Raw genomic sequence first — 13626 nt, forward strand, 5'->3', positions numbered from 1 at the left:
TCAGAGTAGTGGACAGCGAAGTGGACTGTCAGAGCTTGCAAAGGGACCTGGACCTGCTGGAAAAATGGCAGATGGAATTTAATGCAGATAAGGGCAGGGTGTTGCACTTTGATAGGACCAAACAGGGTAGGTCTTACACAGTGAATGGTGGGGCACTGAGGTGTGAGAGAGAACAAGGGATCTTGGAATACATGTTTGTAATTCAATGAAATTGGCGGTCTAGGAAGTAAAGAAAACTTTTGGCACATTTGCCTTCATAAATCAAAGTACTGAGTACATGATATGGGATGTAATGTTGAAGTTGTATGAAACATTGGTGAGGTCTAATTTGAAGTATCATGTGCAGTTTTTATCACCAACCTACAGGAAAGATGTAAATAAGGTTAAAAGAATACAGGGAAATTTTACAATTATGTTGTCAGGTCTGGAGGACCTGAGTTATAAGGAAAAATTGAATAGTTTAGACTTTATTCCTTGGAAGATAGAAGATTGAGGGAGATTTGATAGAGGGATGTAAAATTATGATAGGTACAGAAAAGGTAAATGGAAGCAGGCCCCTTCCGCTGAGGTTGGGTGGGGCTATAACTAGAGGTCATAGGTTAAGGGTGAAAGGTATAAAGTTTAATGGGAACATGATGGAAAATTGCTCCACTCGAAGGTTTGTGAGAGTGTGGAATGAGCCACCAATGCAAGTGGTGCTTTGAGATCAACTTCAACAATTAGGAGAAGTTTGGATAGAACTTTGGATGGCAAAGGTATGTAGGGCTATGTTCCAGGTGATGTCTGAGGGGAGTAGGTAATTTACATGGCTCAGCACCAACTAGATGGCTGAAGGGCTTGTTTCTGTCCTGTACTTTTCTGTGACTCTATGACTGTATATGACAACCACACCCCCCACCATAGCCACTAAGAAATGGAGCAACAGAAAAATTATGGAAACGTGAAGAAATAACAAGTTTCTTAGTGGGGACTTTAACTTCACCAGTATTGCTGGGAACTTTTTAAATACAAAAAAAAAATTAGATGGGGCAGGAATTTTACTGCATCCAAGAGGGGTTCTTGAAACAGGACGTTTAGAGTCTAACTAGAGACAGCAGAGTAAGTGAACAATTTGGGAAAGGTGATCACAAAGTAGTCATAAGCAAGGATAAAATTGGAACTTATGGGAAGGTATTAAATCTGGGGAAGACAAATTATAACAGGATAAGACAGGAACTATAGGTCTTTGATCGGGGGCAGCTTTTGCAGACAGTTCACATCTAACATTTTGAATTCATTTAAGGATGAGCTGAATAGAGATTAGCAAAGGCATGTTCCAATAAGGAGCAAGAACAAGGATGGTAAGGTTCTCCACCCACTTCTCCTAAACCTGAAAAGTTCTAAATTTAGTCAGGAAGGAAAAGGAAGCATGCATAATGTTTGAGAAGCAAAAATCAGACTGGATCCTCGTGGAATATAAAAGTATCAGGAAAGTGCTCAAGATTGGAAAAGCTAAAAAGGGCCATGAAATGCCCTTGGTAAACAGAATGAAGGAGATTCCTGAGGCATTTTATACTTACATTAAGAAACAGAAGATAACTAAGGAGAATATAGGGCCACTTAATAATAAAGAATATTAATGCAAGTGGCTGGGTACTCAATGAGTACTTTTTGTTAATATTTACTAAGGACAAGGATTTAACAGACAGTGACGACAGAGTGGAGTACTGAAATGCATTCAGACACTTTGAGATTAAGGTGGAAGTAGAGTTGTCTCTACTGTAAAACATGATGAAAGAATATTCCCAGGCCCCAGAGACGTATCCCAGAATACTGAAAGAAACAAGTGAGGATATTGCTGTGTCTTTGACAAAGATCATTAGCATTAGGTGAGGTACTGGAGGACCTGCGAGTGGCAAATCTCTAATAGCAATAATCCATGTAATTATAGGTCTGTGATGAATGGTGTTGTGCAAGGATCAGTATTGGGACCTTTGTTTGTGACCTTTATCAATGATCTGGATGAAAATATAAATGGGTGGATTAACAAGTTTGCATATGACACCAGGATTGGTGGAGATGCAGACAGTAAGAAGAACTATCTAAAAGTACAGTGGGATACAGATCAGTTACAGGGGCAGAGAAGTGACAAATAGAGTTTAACCCAAGGAAGTATGAGGGGCTACACTTAGAAAGGTCACATAAAAGTATTCAATTAACGGTAGACCCAATAATAGGATTGAGATACTGAGAGATCTTAGGGGCCGGCTCCATAGGTGACTGAAAGTGGCTACACAATTGGATATGGTGGCAATCAAAGCATACTGTATAGCGTCTCACACAAAATGCTGGAGGAACTCATCAGGCTAGGCAGCATCTATGGAAAAGAGTTGTAAGAGACTGTAAGGTTTCATTGTTACACAGCATGTTACAGAGTACAGTCAATGTTTCATCCGAGACCCTTCATTAGGATTGGAAAAAAAGAGGTCAGAGTAAGAATGTGAGGGAGGGAGGAAGGTGATAGATGAAACTGTGTTGAGGGGAGAGGTGAGGTAAAGAGCTGAGAAGTTGATTGGTAAAATAAATAAAGTGCTGAAGAAGGGGGAATCTGATAGGAGAGAGTAGAAGACAATGGAAGAAAGGAGCAACAGATGTATGTGATGGGCAGTTAAAGAGATAAGGTGAGAGAGGGAAATGGGAATGGTGAAGGAGAGGGGGGAAGCAATCAGCGGAAGTTCGAGAAATTGATGTCCATGCCATCAGGTTGGAGGCTACCCAGACAGAATATAAGGTGTTGCTCTTCCAACCTGAGTGTGGCCTCATTATGACGGTAGAGGAGGCCATGGACTCCATGGACTGACGTGTCGGAATGGGAAGTGGAATTAAAATGGTTGGCCACTGGGAGATCCTGCTTTTTCTGGCAGACAGAGCATAGGTGCTTAGCGAAGTGGTCTCCCGATCTATGTCGGGTCTCACTGATATAGGGGAGGTCACACCGGGACCCCAACAGACTCACAGGTGAAGTGTTGCCTCACCTGGGAGGACTGTTTAGGGCCCTGAATTGTAGTGAGGGCGGAGGTGTAGGGGCAGGCGTAGCAATTGTTCCACTTGCAGGAGGGAGATCTGTGTGGAGGGTCAAATGGAGAATGGAATTGTGTAGCGAGCTATCCCCACGGAAAGCAGAAAGTAGGTGGGAGGGAAAGATGTGTTTGGTGGAGGGATCCCATTGCAGATGGCAGAGGTTGTGGAGAGTTATGTGCTGGACATGGAGTCTAGTGGGATGGTAGGTGAGAATGAGAGAAACCTGATCCCTGGTGGGGTGGCAGGAGGATGGAGTGAGTGCAGATGTGTGCGAAATGGAAGAGATGTGGGTGAGGACAGCATTGATGGCAGCTTAAGGGGCTATTCTGCACTGTATCTTTAAAATTAAATAAACTTTGTGGACCAAATGACTTCCCCAGTGATGTACTGTTCTATGTTTATGAGAACGATACCCTCAAAAATTTATATGTATTTTTTTAAGGTGATAACTAAAGGGAAGCTCATAGATGTCTACATGGAAGTTAGTATGGCCTTTGACCGGCTCCTGCATGCAGGGCTGGTCCAGAGGTTTAGACCTCATGGGATCCAAGGCAGGCTGGTATACTGAATCTAAAATGGGCTTGGTAATAGGAGGCAGAGGGTAATGGTAGAGGCTTTCTTTTCTTATTGGAAGTATGTGATCAATGATGTACGACATGGCTCGGTGCTGGTGGAGTGAGACATCAGGCTTCTGAAGTGCCTTCCAATGGTGACAGCGAGAAGATGACGTGGTTGGGTGATGCAGATCTTTGATAATAGATTTTAATTAACAAATGTAAAATATCTGATATTGATTTGTGACATGTGCACAATTCAAAAGCAAAACCAAGATTTTAGCTTGAATGCTCCTTGGCTGTTAATCTTTGTATAAGGCAATCTAACTTTCATGTATCTCAATCCCTTAGCAACCCTCTCGCCATGTCCATAGCCAAACAGGATAGCATGTTGGAAAAGAATACATTGTTCAAAGCTGCATCTGGAACCTTGAGCAAACAGAATTCACAAGAAAGCCACTGTGACGATGTAACTGTGAATGGTGCTTGCAGAGTGGAACAGGTAAACACATATAGCTTTGTCTTAATAGCAATTTTAATGAGTAGTTAGTTATGTCTGAGGATGAAAAATCTGTATTAGTGATATAGTTGAATGCATATTTATTTGAAATACAGGAATGCCGAACCACTGTTGAAGCATATTTTCTTGACTCCTTGTTTGAAGCATTTTAACTTGTTGGCATTTCAAATCAATAACTTCAATTTTTAGCGAATCTTGATGTGTGGTGTGCAGATTGCTGATATTAAAATTTTCACTGACATTCATATTTTACAATCATTATATTTATTACATTTTACTTCATAATATACATGTAACTCTCTCACCGGGGCTCACATACAAACTTCGCTCATTAGTTAACCACAAACAAGGGAAAATCTGTAGATGCTGGAAATCCAAGCGACACACACAAAATGCTGGAAGTACTCAGCATCTATGGAAAAAAGTACATTTGTTGTTTTGGGAAATAATAATAATAAATAAGTAATAAATAATGTTGAGAACCTAAGTTGTATAGTCATTGAAAGTGAGTGCATAGGTTGCTGAATAGTTCAGAGTAGGAAAGTCGGAGGATCAGAACGGGAGTGTGGCGGGAGACATTTTGATTTTTGCTTCTTCTCATCGGAGTTAAGAAAGGCAGGACTGTGCAGGTGTGTGATGTCGGGCAGTGAAGCGGGGAGGATTTAAAAAGGACACAGCCTTATACAGCGGGCAGCATCGTTTTGTGGGCAGTGAAGTGAGCTGGGAGCAGAGTGAAGGCTGAAGGGCTTGGATTCAACGGGGTGAGGCGGAAACAGGCGAGGCAAGGTAGGTTTAGGTTTCAGTTTTTCCTGTTATTTGAGGAAAGGGGGAATTATGAGTGTGAGAGCAGCTTGTTGTTCTCGGTGTCGGATGTGGGAGGTCCTGGAGTCTCCTAGCCTCCCGAATATCCACATCTGCACCAGATGCACCGAACTGCAGCTCCTGAGGGACCGTGTTAGGGAACTGGAGCTGCAGCTCGATGACCTTTGTCTGGTCAGGGAGAGTGAGGAGTTGATAGAGAGGAGTTACAGGCAGGAGGTCACACCGGGGCCACGGGAGACAGACAGGTGGGTCACAGTTAGGAGAGGGAAGGCGAAGAGCCAGGTACTAGAGAGTATCCCAGTGGCTGTACACCTTGACAATAAGTACTCCTGTTTGAGTACTGTTGGTGGGGAGGGGACAGCCTACCTGGGGGAAACAACAGTGGCTGTGCCTCCGGCACAGAGTCCGGCCCTGTAGATTAGAAGGGTAGGGAAAGCAAGAGGAAGGCAGTAGTAATAGGGAACTCAGATAGGGGGTCAGATAGGTGATTCTGTGGACGTGATCAGGAGATCCGGATGGGAGTTTGCTTCCCTGGTGCCAGGGTCCGGGATGATTCCGATCACGTCCAAGATATCCTGGAGTGGGAGGGTGAGGAGCCAGAGGTCATAGTACATATAGGTACCAATGACATAGATAGGAAAAGGGAAGAGGTCCTGAAAGGAGAATATAGGGAGTTAGGAAGGAAGTTGAGAAGAAGGACCACAAAGGTAGTAATCTCGGGATTACTGCCTGTGCCACGCGACAGTGAGAGTAGGAATGGAATGAGGTGGAGGATAAATACGTGGCTGAGGGATTGGAGCAGGGGGCAAATATTCAAGTTTCTGGATCATTGGGACCTCTTTTGGGGCAGGTGTGACCTGTACAAAAAGGACGGGTTATACTCGAATCCTAAGGGGACCAATATCCTGGTGGGGAGATTTGCTAAGGCTACTGGGGAGACTTTAAACTAGAATGGTTGGGGGGTGGGAATCAAATTGAAGAGACTAGGGGAGAGGAGGTTAGTTCACAAATAGAGAAACCTAATAGACAGTGTGAGAGGGAGGATAAGCAGTTGATAGAGAAGGGGAGTGCTCAGACCGAAGATGTAGGGTAGAAAGAAGAAAAAGATAATAAAGTTGCTTGCACCGTTAGGGATAAACAGAGAGGAAGAGGTGGAGGGTTTCTTAAATGCATCTATTTTAATGCTAGGCGCATTGTAAGAAAGGTGGATGAGCTAAGAGCATGGATTGATGTTTGGAAATAATGGTGTTGTAGCTATCAGTGAAACATGGTTGCAGGAGTGGTGTGATTGGCAACTAAATATTCCTGGATTTCGTTCCTTCAGGTGTGATAGAATCGGAGGGGCAAGAGGGGGAGGTGTTGCATTGCTTGTCCGAGAAAATATTACAGTGGTGCTTTGGCAGGATAGATTAGAGAGACTAGGGAGACTATTTGGGTGGAATTGAGGAATGGGAAAGGTGTAGTAACACTTATAGGGGTGTATTATAGACCACCTAATGGGGAGCGAGAATTAGAGGAGCAAATTTATAAGGAGATAGCAGATATTTGTACTAAGCACAAGGTTCTGATTGTGGTAGATCTTAATTTTCCACACATAGACTGGGAAGACCTGTCTGTAAAAGGGCTGGATGGTTTGGAGTTTGTAATATGTGTGCAGGATAGTTTATTGCAGCAATAGATAGAGGTACCAACTAGAGAAGGGGCAGTGTTGGATCCCCTGTTAGGGAATGAGATAGGTCACGTGATGGAGATATGTGTAGGGGAGTACTTTGGGTCCAGTGATCACAATGCCATTAGTTTCAGTATAATTATGGGAAAGGATAGGACTCGACCCAAGGTTGGAGATTTTTGATTGGAGAAAGGGTAACTTTGAGGAGATGCGAAAGGATTTAGAAGGAGTGGATTGGGACAGTTTGTTTTATGGGAAGGATGTAATACAGAAATGGAGGTTGGTTAAAGGTGAAATTTTGAGGGTACAGAATCTTTATGTTGCTGTTAGGTTGAAAGGAAAGGTTAAAAGTTTGAGCAAGCCATGGTTTTCAAGGGATATTGGAAACTTGGTTTGGAAAAAGAGAGAGATCTACAATAAATATAGGCAGCATGGAGTAAATGAGTTGCTCGAGGAATATAAAGAATGTAAAAAGAATCTTAAGAAAGAAATTAGAAAAGCTAAAAGAAGATATGAGGTTGCTTTGGCAAGTAAGGTGAAAATAAATACAAAGGGTATCTACAGTTATATTAATAGCAAAAGGATTGTGAGGGATAAAATTGGTACCTTAGAGAATCAGAGTGGACAGTAATGTGTGGAGCCAAAAGAGATGAGGGGAATTTTGAACAATTTCTTTTCATCGGTATTCACTAAGGAGAAGGATATTGAATTGTGTAAGGGAAGGGAAACAAGTACGGTAGTTATGGAAACTATGATGATTAAAGAAGAGGAAGTACTGAGCTTCTAAAGAATATAGAAATGGATAAGTCTCCAGATCCTGGCAGGGTATTCCCTAGGACCTTGAGGGAAGTTAGTGTAGAAATTGCAGGGGCTCTGACAGAAATAGTTGAAATGTCATTAGATATGGGGATGGTGCCGGAGGATTGGTGTATTGCTCATGTGGTTCCATTGTTTAAAAAGGGTTCTAAGAGCAAACCTAGCAATTATTATGTTTGATGTCAGTGCTGGGTAAATTAATGGAAAGTATTCTTATAGATGGTATATATATTTATCTGGATAGACAGGGTCTGATTAGAAACAGTCAACTTGGATTTGTGCTTGAAAGGTCATATTTGACAAATCTTATTGAATTTTTTGAAGTGGTTACGAGGAAAGTTGACGAGGGTAAAGCAGTGGATGTTGTCTATATGGATTTCAGTAAGGCATTTGACAAGGTTCCACATGGAAGGTTAGTTAGGAAGGTTCAATTGTTAGGTATTAATATCGAAGTAGTGAAATGGATTCAACAGTGACTGGATGGGAGATGCCAGAGAGTAGTGGTGAATAACTGTTTGTCAGGTTGGAGGCCGGTGACCAGTGGTGTGTCTCAGGGATCTGTACCGGGTCCAGTGTTGTTTGTCATATACATCTGGATGATGGGGTGGTAAATTGGATTGGTAAGTATGCAGATGATAGTAAGATAGGTGGTGGTGTGGATAATGAATTAGGTTTTTGGGGTCAGTGGGTGATGCTCATGGAGTGAGTACTGTTTTAGATTCGCTCCATAACCTTTACTTTTTTTAACCTTTGATCAACCTTATTCAACTTATTTTTACCTATACCAAAAGACTCTTGCTATTTTTTTGGACTTATCGTTAAGAGTTTATTGTGAATTTTTGAGGATATGCAATCAGAAATGTCTCTTAGATCTAAAGAACGACAACCTGGGCGGAACCCGAATGGTAATGGAAAGAAGCAAGCTCATCCGCAATGCACTGAATTAACTTATGAACTGTTTCTGGAGGTTTTGGATAAAAAGTTTCATGAACTACAACAAATTTTTAAACAAGATATAAAGGCTTTTCAAGATTATATGGTTAAGATGGATTCAGTAATTGACCAGCAGCAAGTTCTTATCACATCTCTGCAAGAAGACGCTCGGAAATGAGATTTGATAATTGAAAAATTGCAACAAGATTTAATTTCAGCCACTAAACTGGTGGAAACACTTAAAGCCAAGAGTGTCGACTTTGAGAATCGGTCCAGAAGACAGAACCTATGTATGCTTGGTCTCCCAGATGGCATAGAAAAAGACGACCCTTCGAAATATTTTGCTCAACTTTTAAAAGATGTGTTCCCGTCGGTATTTCCAGATAACTCTCCGTTACTCGATCGCGCACATAGAATTATGCGTCGATCATCGAGTGCTCCAGCTAAACCTTCGGTTGTAATTGTAATTATTCGTGTGGCTCGGCGGGTAGGAATGGTTAAATTTCAGGATTACTAATTCCGTTTGGTAGAAGATTTTAGTCCTGAAGTAATGAAGGAAAGGCTTCTTTTTAAACCTCTGATGTCTGAATGTTATGAGAAAAATCTAAAACCTAAGCTCTTATACCCTGCGAAGCTTAGAATCTCTCCGCCGAATGCTTCAAGCTGGGTTTTCCTTTCTACATCTGAAGCGAGAAGTTTTCTGAAGGAGAACTTCCCTACTGCTACGGACACTCATCTCTAATAAATGAGTGATTTTGATTGTGTAAGATGGTTTTCGATTCCTCAAACCAGATTTAGTTTCTGGCTATTGGTGTAGGTTTATCCTATACTTTATATTTAAGTTAAAGTGTTCTTTCATCATATTAATCGGTCTGTTTTATACACTTTAACCATTATACTATATTGCTGACTATTATTTTTGTTCCTTCGAAGGTGTATTTTTAATCCTTCAAAGGTGAATTCTTTTTTATTAAGATGGTGGTTTTGTGGAAAAATATTCTTGGTTTTTTTTAAGATGGTGTTATTTTTTTTTTCTCTTGTCTTCTTCCTACAATGCATTGCTTATCACAGTTTAAATATTTTTTGATTTGTTTGGGTTATAACCCAATTTATAAGCTTTTAGTGATTATATTCTTTTTGCTTTTTTTTACAACCAAGTATATTAAGAAGTGTGGTTTTGTATAGTGATCATAATTTTTGAAGTCTGGGTGGATTTTTTTTTAATGTATATCCTTTATATACGGAGTGGTCTTCCGCTAATATGGGGGTAGAGTTAGTCTCATTTTTTTCCTTTTTCTAGCCATATTTTGGCTTTTTCTTTTCTTTTTCTTGTGGGGGTGGGAGATGGTCTGTTTTCTAACTTTATTTTTCTTTTACCAGTTTGTTTTAGTTTTTTCATTTGGGCTGTTTTTGAACTATAAGTATGTCTACGATGTCGTCACTTCCGGGTCCGCTCTCTATTTTTGTTCCTCTTCCGGGTGCATGAATTTATAATTTGGTTATCCCTTTTTATACCAAAGGGTTGATTTTAGAAATATGGCTCAGACCATCAATTTTGTGTCTTGGAATTTTGTGTTTAAACCATCCGATTAAACGGAAGAAGATTTTCAAAGTATTCCAAAGACTTAATGCTCATATCATTTTTGTGCAAGAAACTCATGTGAGGAAGGAGGACAGCTATCGCTTTTTTAGGTCTTGGCGGGGTCAACAGTACCATTTGAATTCGAAAGCCAAAGTAAAGGGAGTTTCAATTTTTATTGCATTTGTCCAACACGATATCTTTTCGGATCCGAATGGTAGATTTTTGTTAATTACGGGCTTACTTTGTAATAAAAAGGTTGCTATGGTTAATGTTTATGCTCCAAATGCGGATTGTCCTGATTTTTTTAAGTCCTTATTTACTTCTTTACCTAATCTAAATGAATATAAGTTAATAATGGGTGGTGACTTTAATTGTTGTTTAAATCCTTTGATGGACAAATCTATAACTACTCAGATTTTACCCAATAAGTCGGCCACTTGTATTAACTGCTTTTTGACTGATAATGGAATTTTTGATATTTGGAGATTTCGGCATTCTAAGGACAAAGAGTTTTCTTTTTTCTCACATGCTTATCATTCCTACTCGAGAATTGATTATTTTTTATTGACTCTTGTTTTATTCCATCGATAATTGGTTGTAATTATGATATTATAGCCATCTCTGACCATGCTCCATTAAAACTTTCTATTAAATTTACGGATACAGCTTCTAATGCTAGACAATGGCGATTTGATTCTACCTTACTGCAAGATCTGGATTTTATTAAATTTATGAAGGAACAGATCGATTTCTTCTTTTCAACTAATTCCATGGATGATATTTCTTGCGGAACACTTTGGGACACTTTTAAAGCATATATACGTGGACAGATTATCTCTTACTCTGTTGGTCTGAGAAAACGCATTAAGAAGGAAACTCTTTTATTGGTTGATAAAATTAAAGAGATTGACAAGAAATATTCAATCACTCCTAGTAAGGAGCTTTACAATCAAAGGGTTGAACTTCAAACGGAACATAGTTTGTTACTTACATCTTCGATTGAAAATCAATTAATGAAAACTAGATCTGATTTTTATATACATAGTGATAAATCAGGTAAACTGTTAGCTAGTCAGTTGAAGAATGCTTTGGTTAAATGTCAAATTACTAAGATTCAGCAGAATGGGGATTTGACAGTTAACCATGATGAGATAAATAAATCATTTCAAGATTTTTATACCTCCCTGTATCATTCTGAATTCCCTCATGATTGTAATGATTTTCTTGGGAAATTGAGTTTTCCAAAATTATCATCAGATGATCTTTCAATATTAGAAACTCCTATTATGGATGCAGAAATTAAAGGGGTTATTTCCTCCATGAATTCTGGAAAAGCACCAGGTCCAGATGGGTATACAGTAGAATTTTTAAAATGTTTTTCCGCTACTCTATCTCCTTGGTTATGCAGGGTTTTTGAAGAAGCAATTAGATTGGACAATTTGCCACAATCTTTTTATAGAGCTTCCATTTCTTTAATACTGAAGAAAGATAAAGACCCTACTGACTGCGCATCCTATAACCAATATCTTTATTGAATGTAGATTCCAAGATCTTTTCCAAGTTACTGGCATCCAGGTTGGAGAAGGTATTACCCCAAATTAATTCGGAAGATCAAATCGGTTTTATTAAAAATCGCTATTCTTTTTTCAATGTTAGGAGATTATTGAATATTGTTTATACTCCTTCACATAGCATTTCAGAATGTGTTATTTCATTAGATGTGGAGAAAGCATTTGATAGAGTTGAATGGCCTTACTTATTTAATGTGTTGGAGAAGTTTAATTTTAGTCCGACATTTATTTCCTGGATTAAACTGATTTATCACACTCCAGTAGCCTCAGTGTTTACTAATAATCAAAAATCTCCCTTTTTTCATTTATTTCGGGGCACTAGACATGGCTGTTCTCTTAGCCCATTATTATTTAATATTGCTTTAGAACCTTTGGCAATTGCCATCAGAGAATTACAGGATATTTCTGATATTAATCGTGGGACAGATATTCATAAGTTATCTTTGTATGCAGATGATTTATTATTATTTATTTCTAATCCTGAGAAATCTATTCCAGCAGTTTTATCATTGTTGGCTCAACTTAGTGATTTTTCTGGGTATAAATTAAATCTTAATAAGAGTGAATTGTTTCCTTTGAATAGACAGGTCCCAATTTATGGAAACTTACCTTTTAAATTAGTTAATGATTCTTTTATTTACTTAGGGATTAAAATCACAAAAAACCATAATGACTTATTTAAGGTTAATTTTGTACCCTTAATTGATCAGATTAAGTGCTTGTTCACTAAGTGGTCACCATTATCTTTATCTCTGATAGGTAGAATTAATGCTATTATTTTACCTAAGTTTTTATATATTTTTCAAGCGGTACCAATTTTTATTCCGAAATCTTTTTTTACTAATGTTGATTCAAAAATTTCCTCATATATATGGCAGAATAAAAATCTCAGGTTAGGTAAAGTATACTTACAGAAGGCAAAGAAGGAAGGTGGGTTAGCATTACCTAATTTCGGATTTTATTATTGGGCAGTTAATATTAGATATTTGATATGTTGTTTGAAAGACTGGGATGGATCTTTTAGCCCTCATTGGGTGAGCTTGGAAATTAAATCGGTACCAGGTTATGCACTGGGTTCTATTTTAGGGACTTCTCTCCCTTTTGCTCTTTCTAAATTGCCAAAACGAATTGACAACCCAATAGTTAAACATACTTTACGTATATGGTTTCAATTTCGGACATTTTTTGGGTTGACTCAGTTCGTTTTAAATATTCCTATTGTATCCAATTGTTTTTTCCACCCTTCAATTCTAGACCAAGCTTATTCGGTTTGGAAGACTAAGGGATTACTATGATTTTCTGATTTATTTTTGGACAATTGTTTTATGTCTTTTGAGCAATTATCTAATAAATATAATTTGCCTAGATTTCATTTTTTTTTTGATATTTACTGATTAGGTATTTTTTAAATACTGTACTTCCTACTTTTCCAAATTTTGTGTCTTCAGATATTTTGGAGAGTTTGTTTGAATTAAACCTTTTTCAAAAAGGGCTTATATCAAAACTTTATAATATAATTATGATAGTTTAATATATTATAATATATTATAATTATAATATATAATTATAAATTATAATATATTATAGTTCAGAGCCCCTTTATAAGACAAAAAAATGATTGGGAAAGAGAGCTTAATCTTATTATTCCTATTGAGAATTGGGATAGAACTCTTCAATTAGTTAATACATCATCTATATGTGCCAAACATTCATTAATACAGTTTACGGTCGTACATAGGGCCCATATGTCCAATGATAAATTTGATTTTCCAGCTTTAATTTTATATATGTTGAGAGGATCGGAGTTGATGACACTGATGATTATGTATTCTTGTGAGATATTATAAACAGCCCTTTTTTTCAATTTTTCTTTCTCTTTTTTCTTTTTTTGCTTTTTTTTCTTTATTAGCTATTAGATTATTAGTTTAGTTTTTTTTGCATAATATTTTTTTCTTTTTTCAGTTTTTTTTATATTATATATTATGATATACCTAGATTTACTTTGTTCATCTATATACTGTATTGTTCATGATTTGGGAATACTCATTTATACTGTAATCATTGCTTATGTATTCTTTCATGTGCAATGGAAATGTGTA

The 13626-nt window shown here is 38.2% G+C and overlaps 1 protein-coding gene across 1 annotated transcript in view; it reads left to right on the forward strand.

Moving 5' to 3' along the window:
* The window catches only part of myo16 (myosin XVI), a 502924-nt gene that overhangs the window by 155872 nt on the left and 333426 nt on the right, over window positions 1–13626 (forward strand). The window contains exon 9 of the mRNA XM_059963452.1: window positions 3966–4116. Coding sequence (XP_059819435.1) covers window positions 3966–4116 — 151 coding nt within the window. The remainder of the gene's footprint in view (window positions 1–3965; window positions 4117–13626) is intronic.

The sequence above is a fragment of the Hypanus sabinus genome, chromosome 3, assembly GCF_030144855.1.
Source record: "Hypanus sabinus isolate sHypSab1 chromosome 3, sHypSab1.hap1, whole genome shotgun sequence".
In the NCBI taxonomy this organism is placed as follows: Eukaryota; Metazoa; Chordata; class Chondrichthyes; order Myliobatiformes; family Dasyatidae; genus Hypanus; species Hypanus sabinus.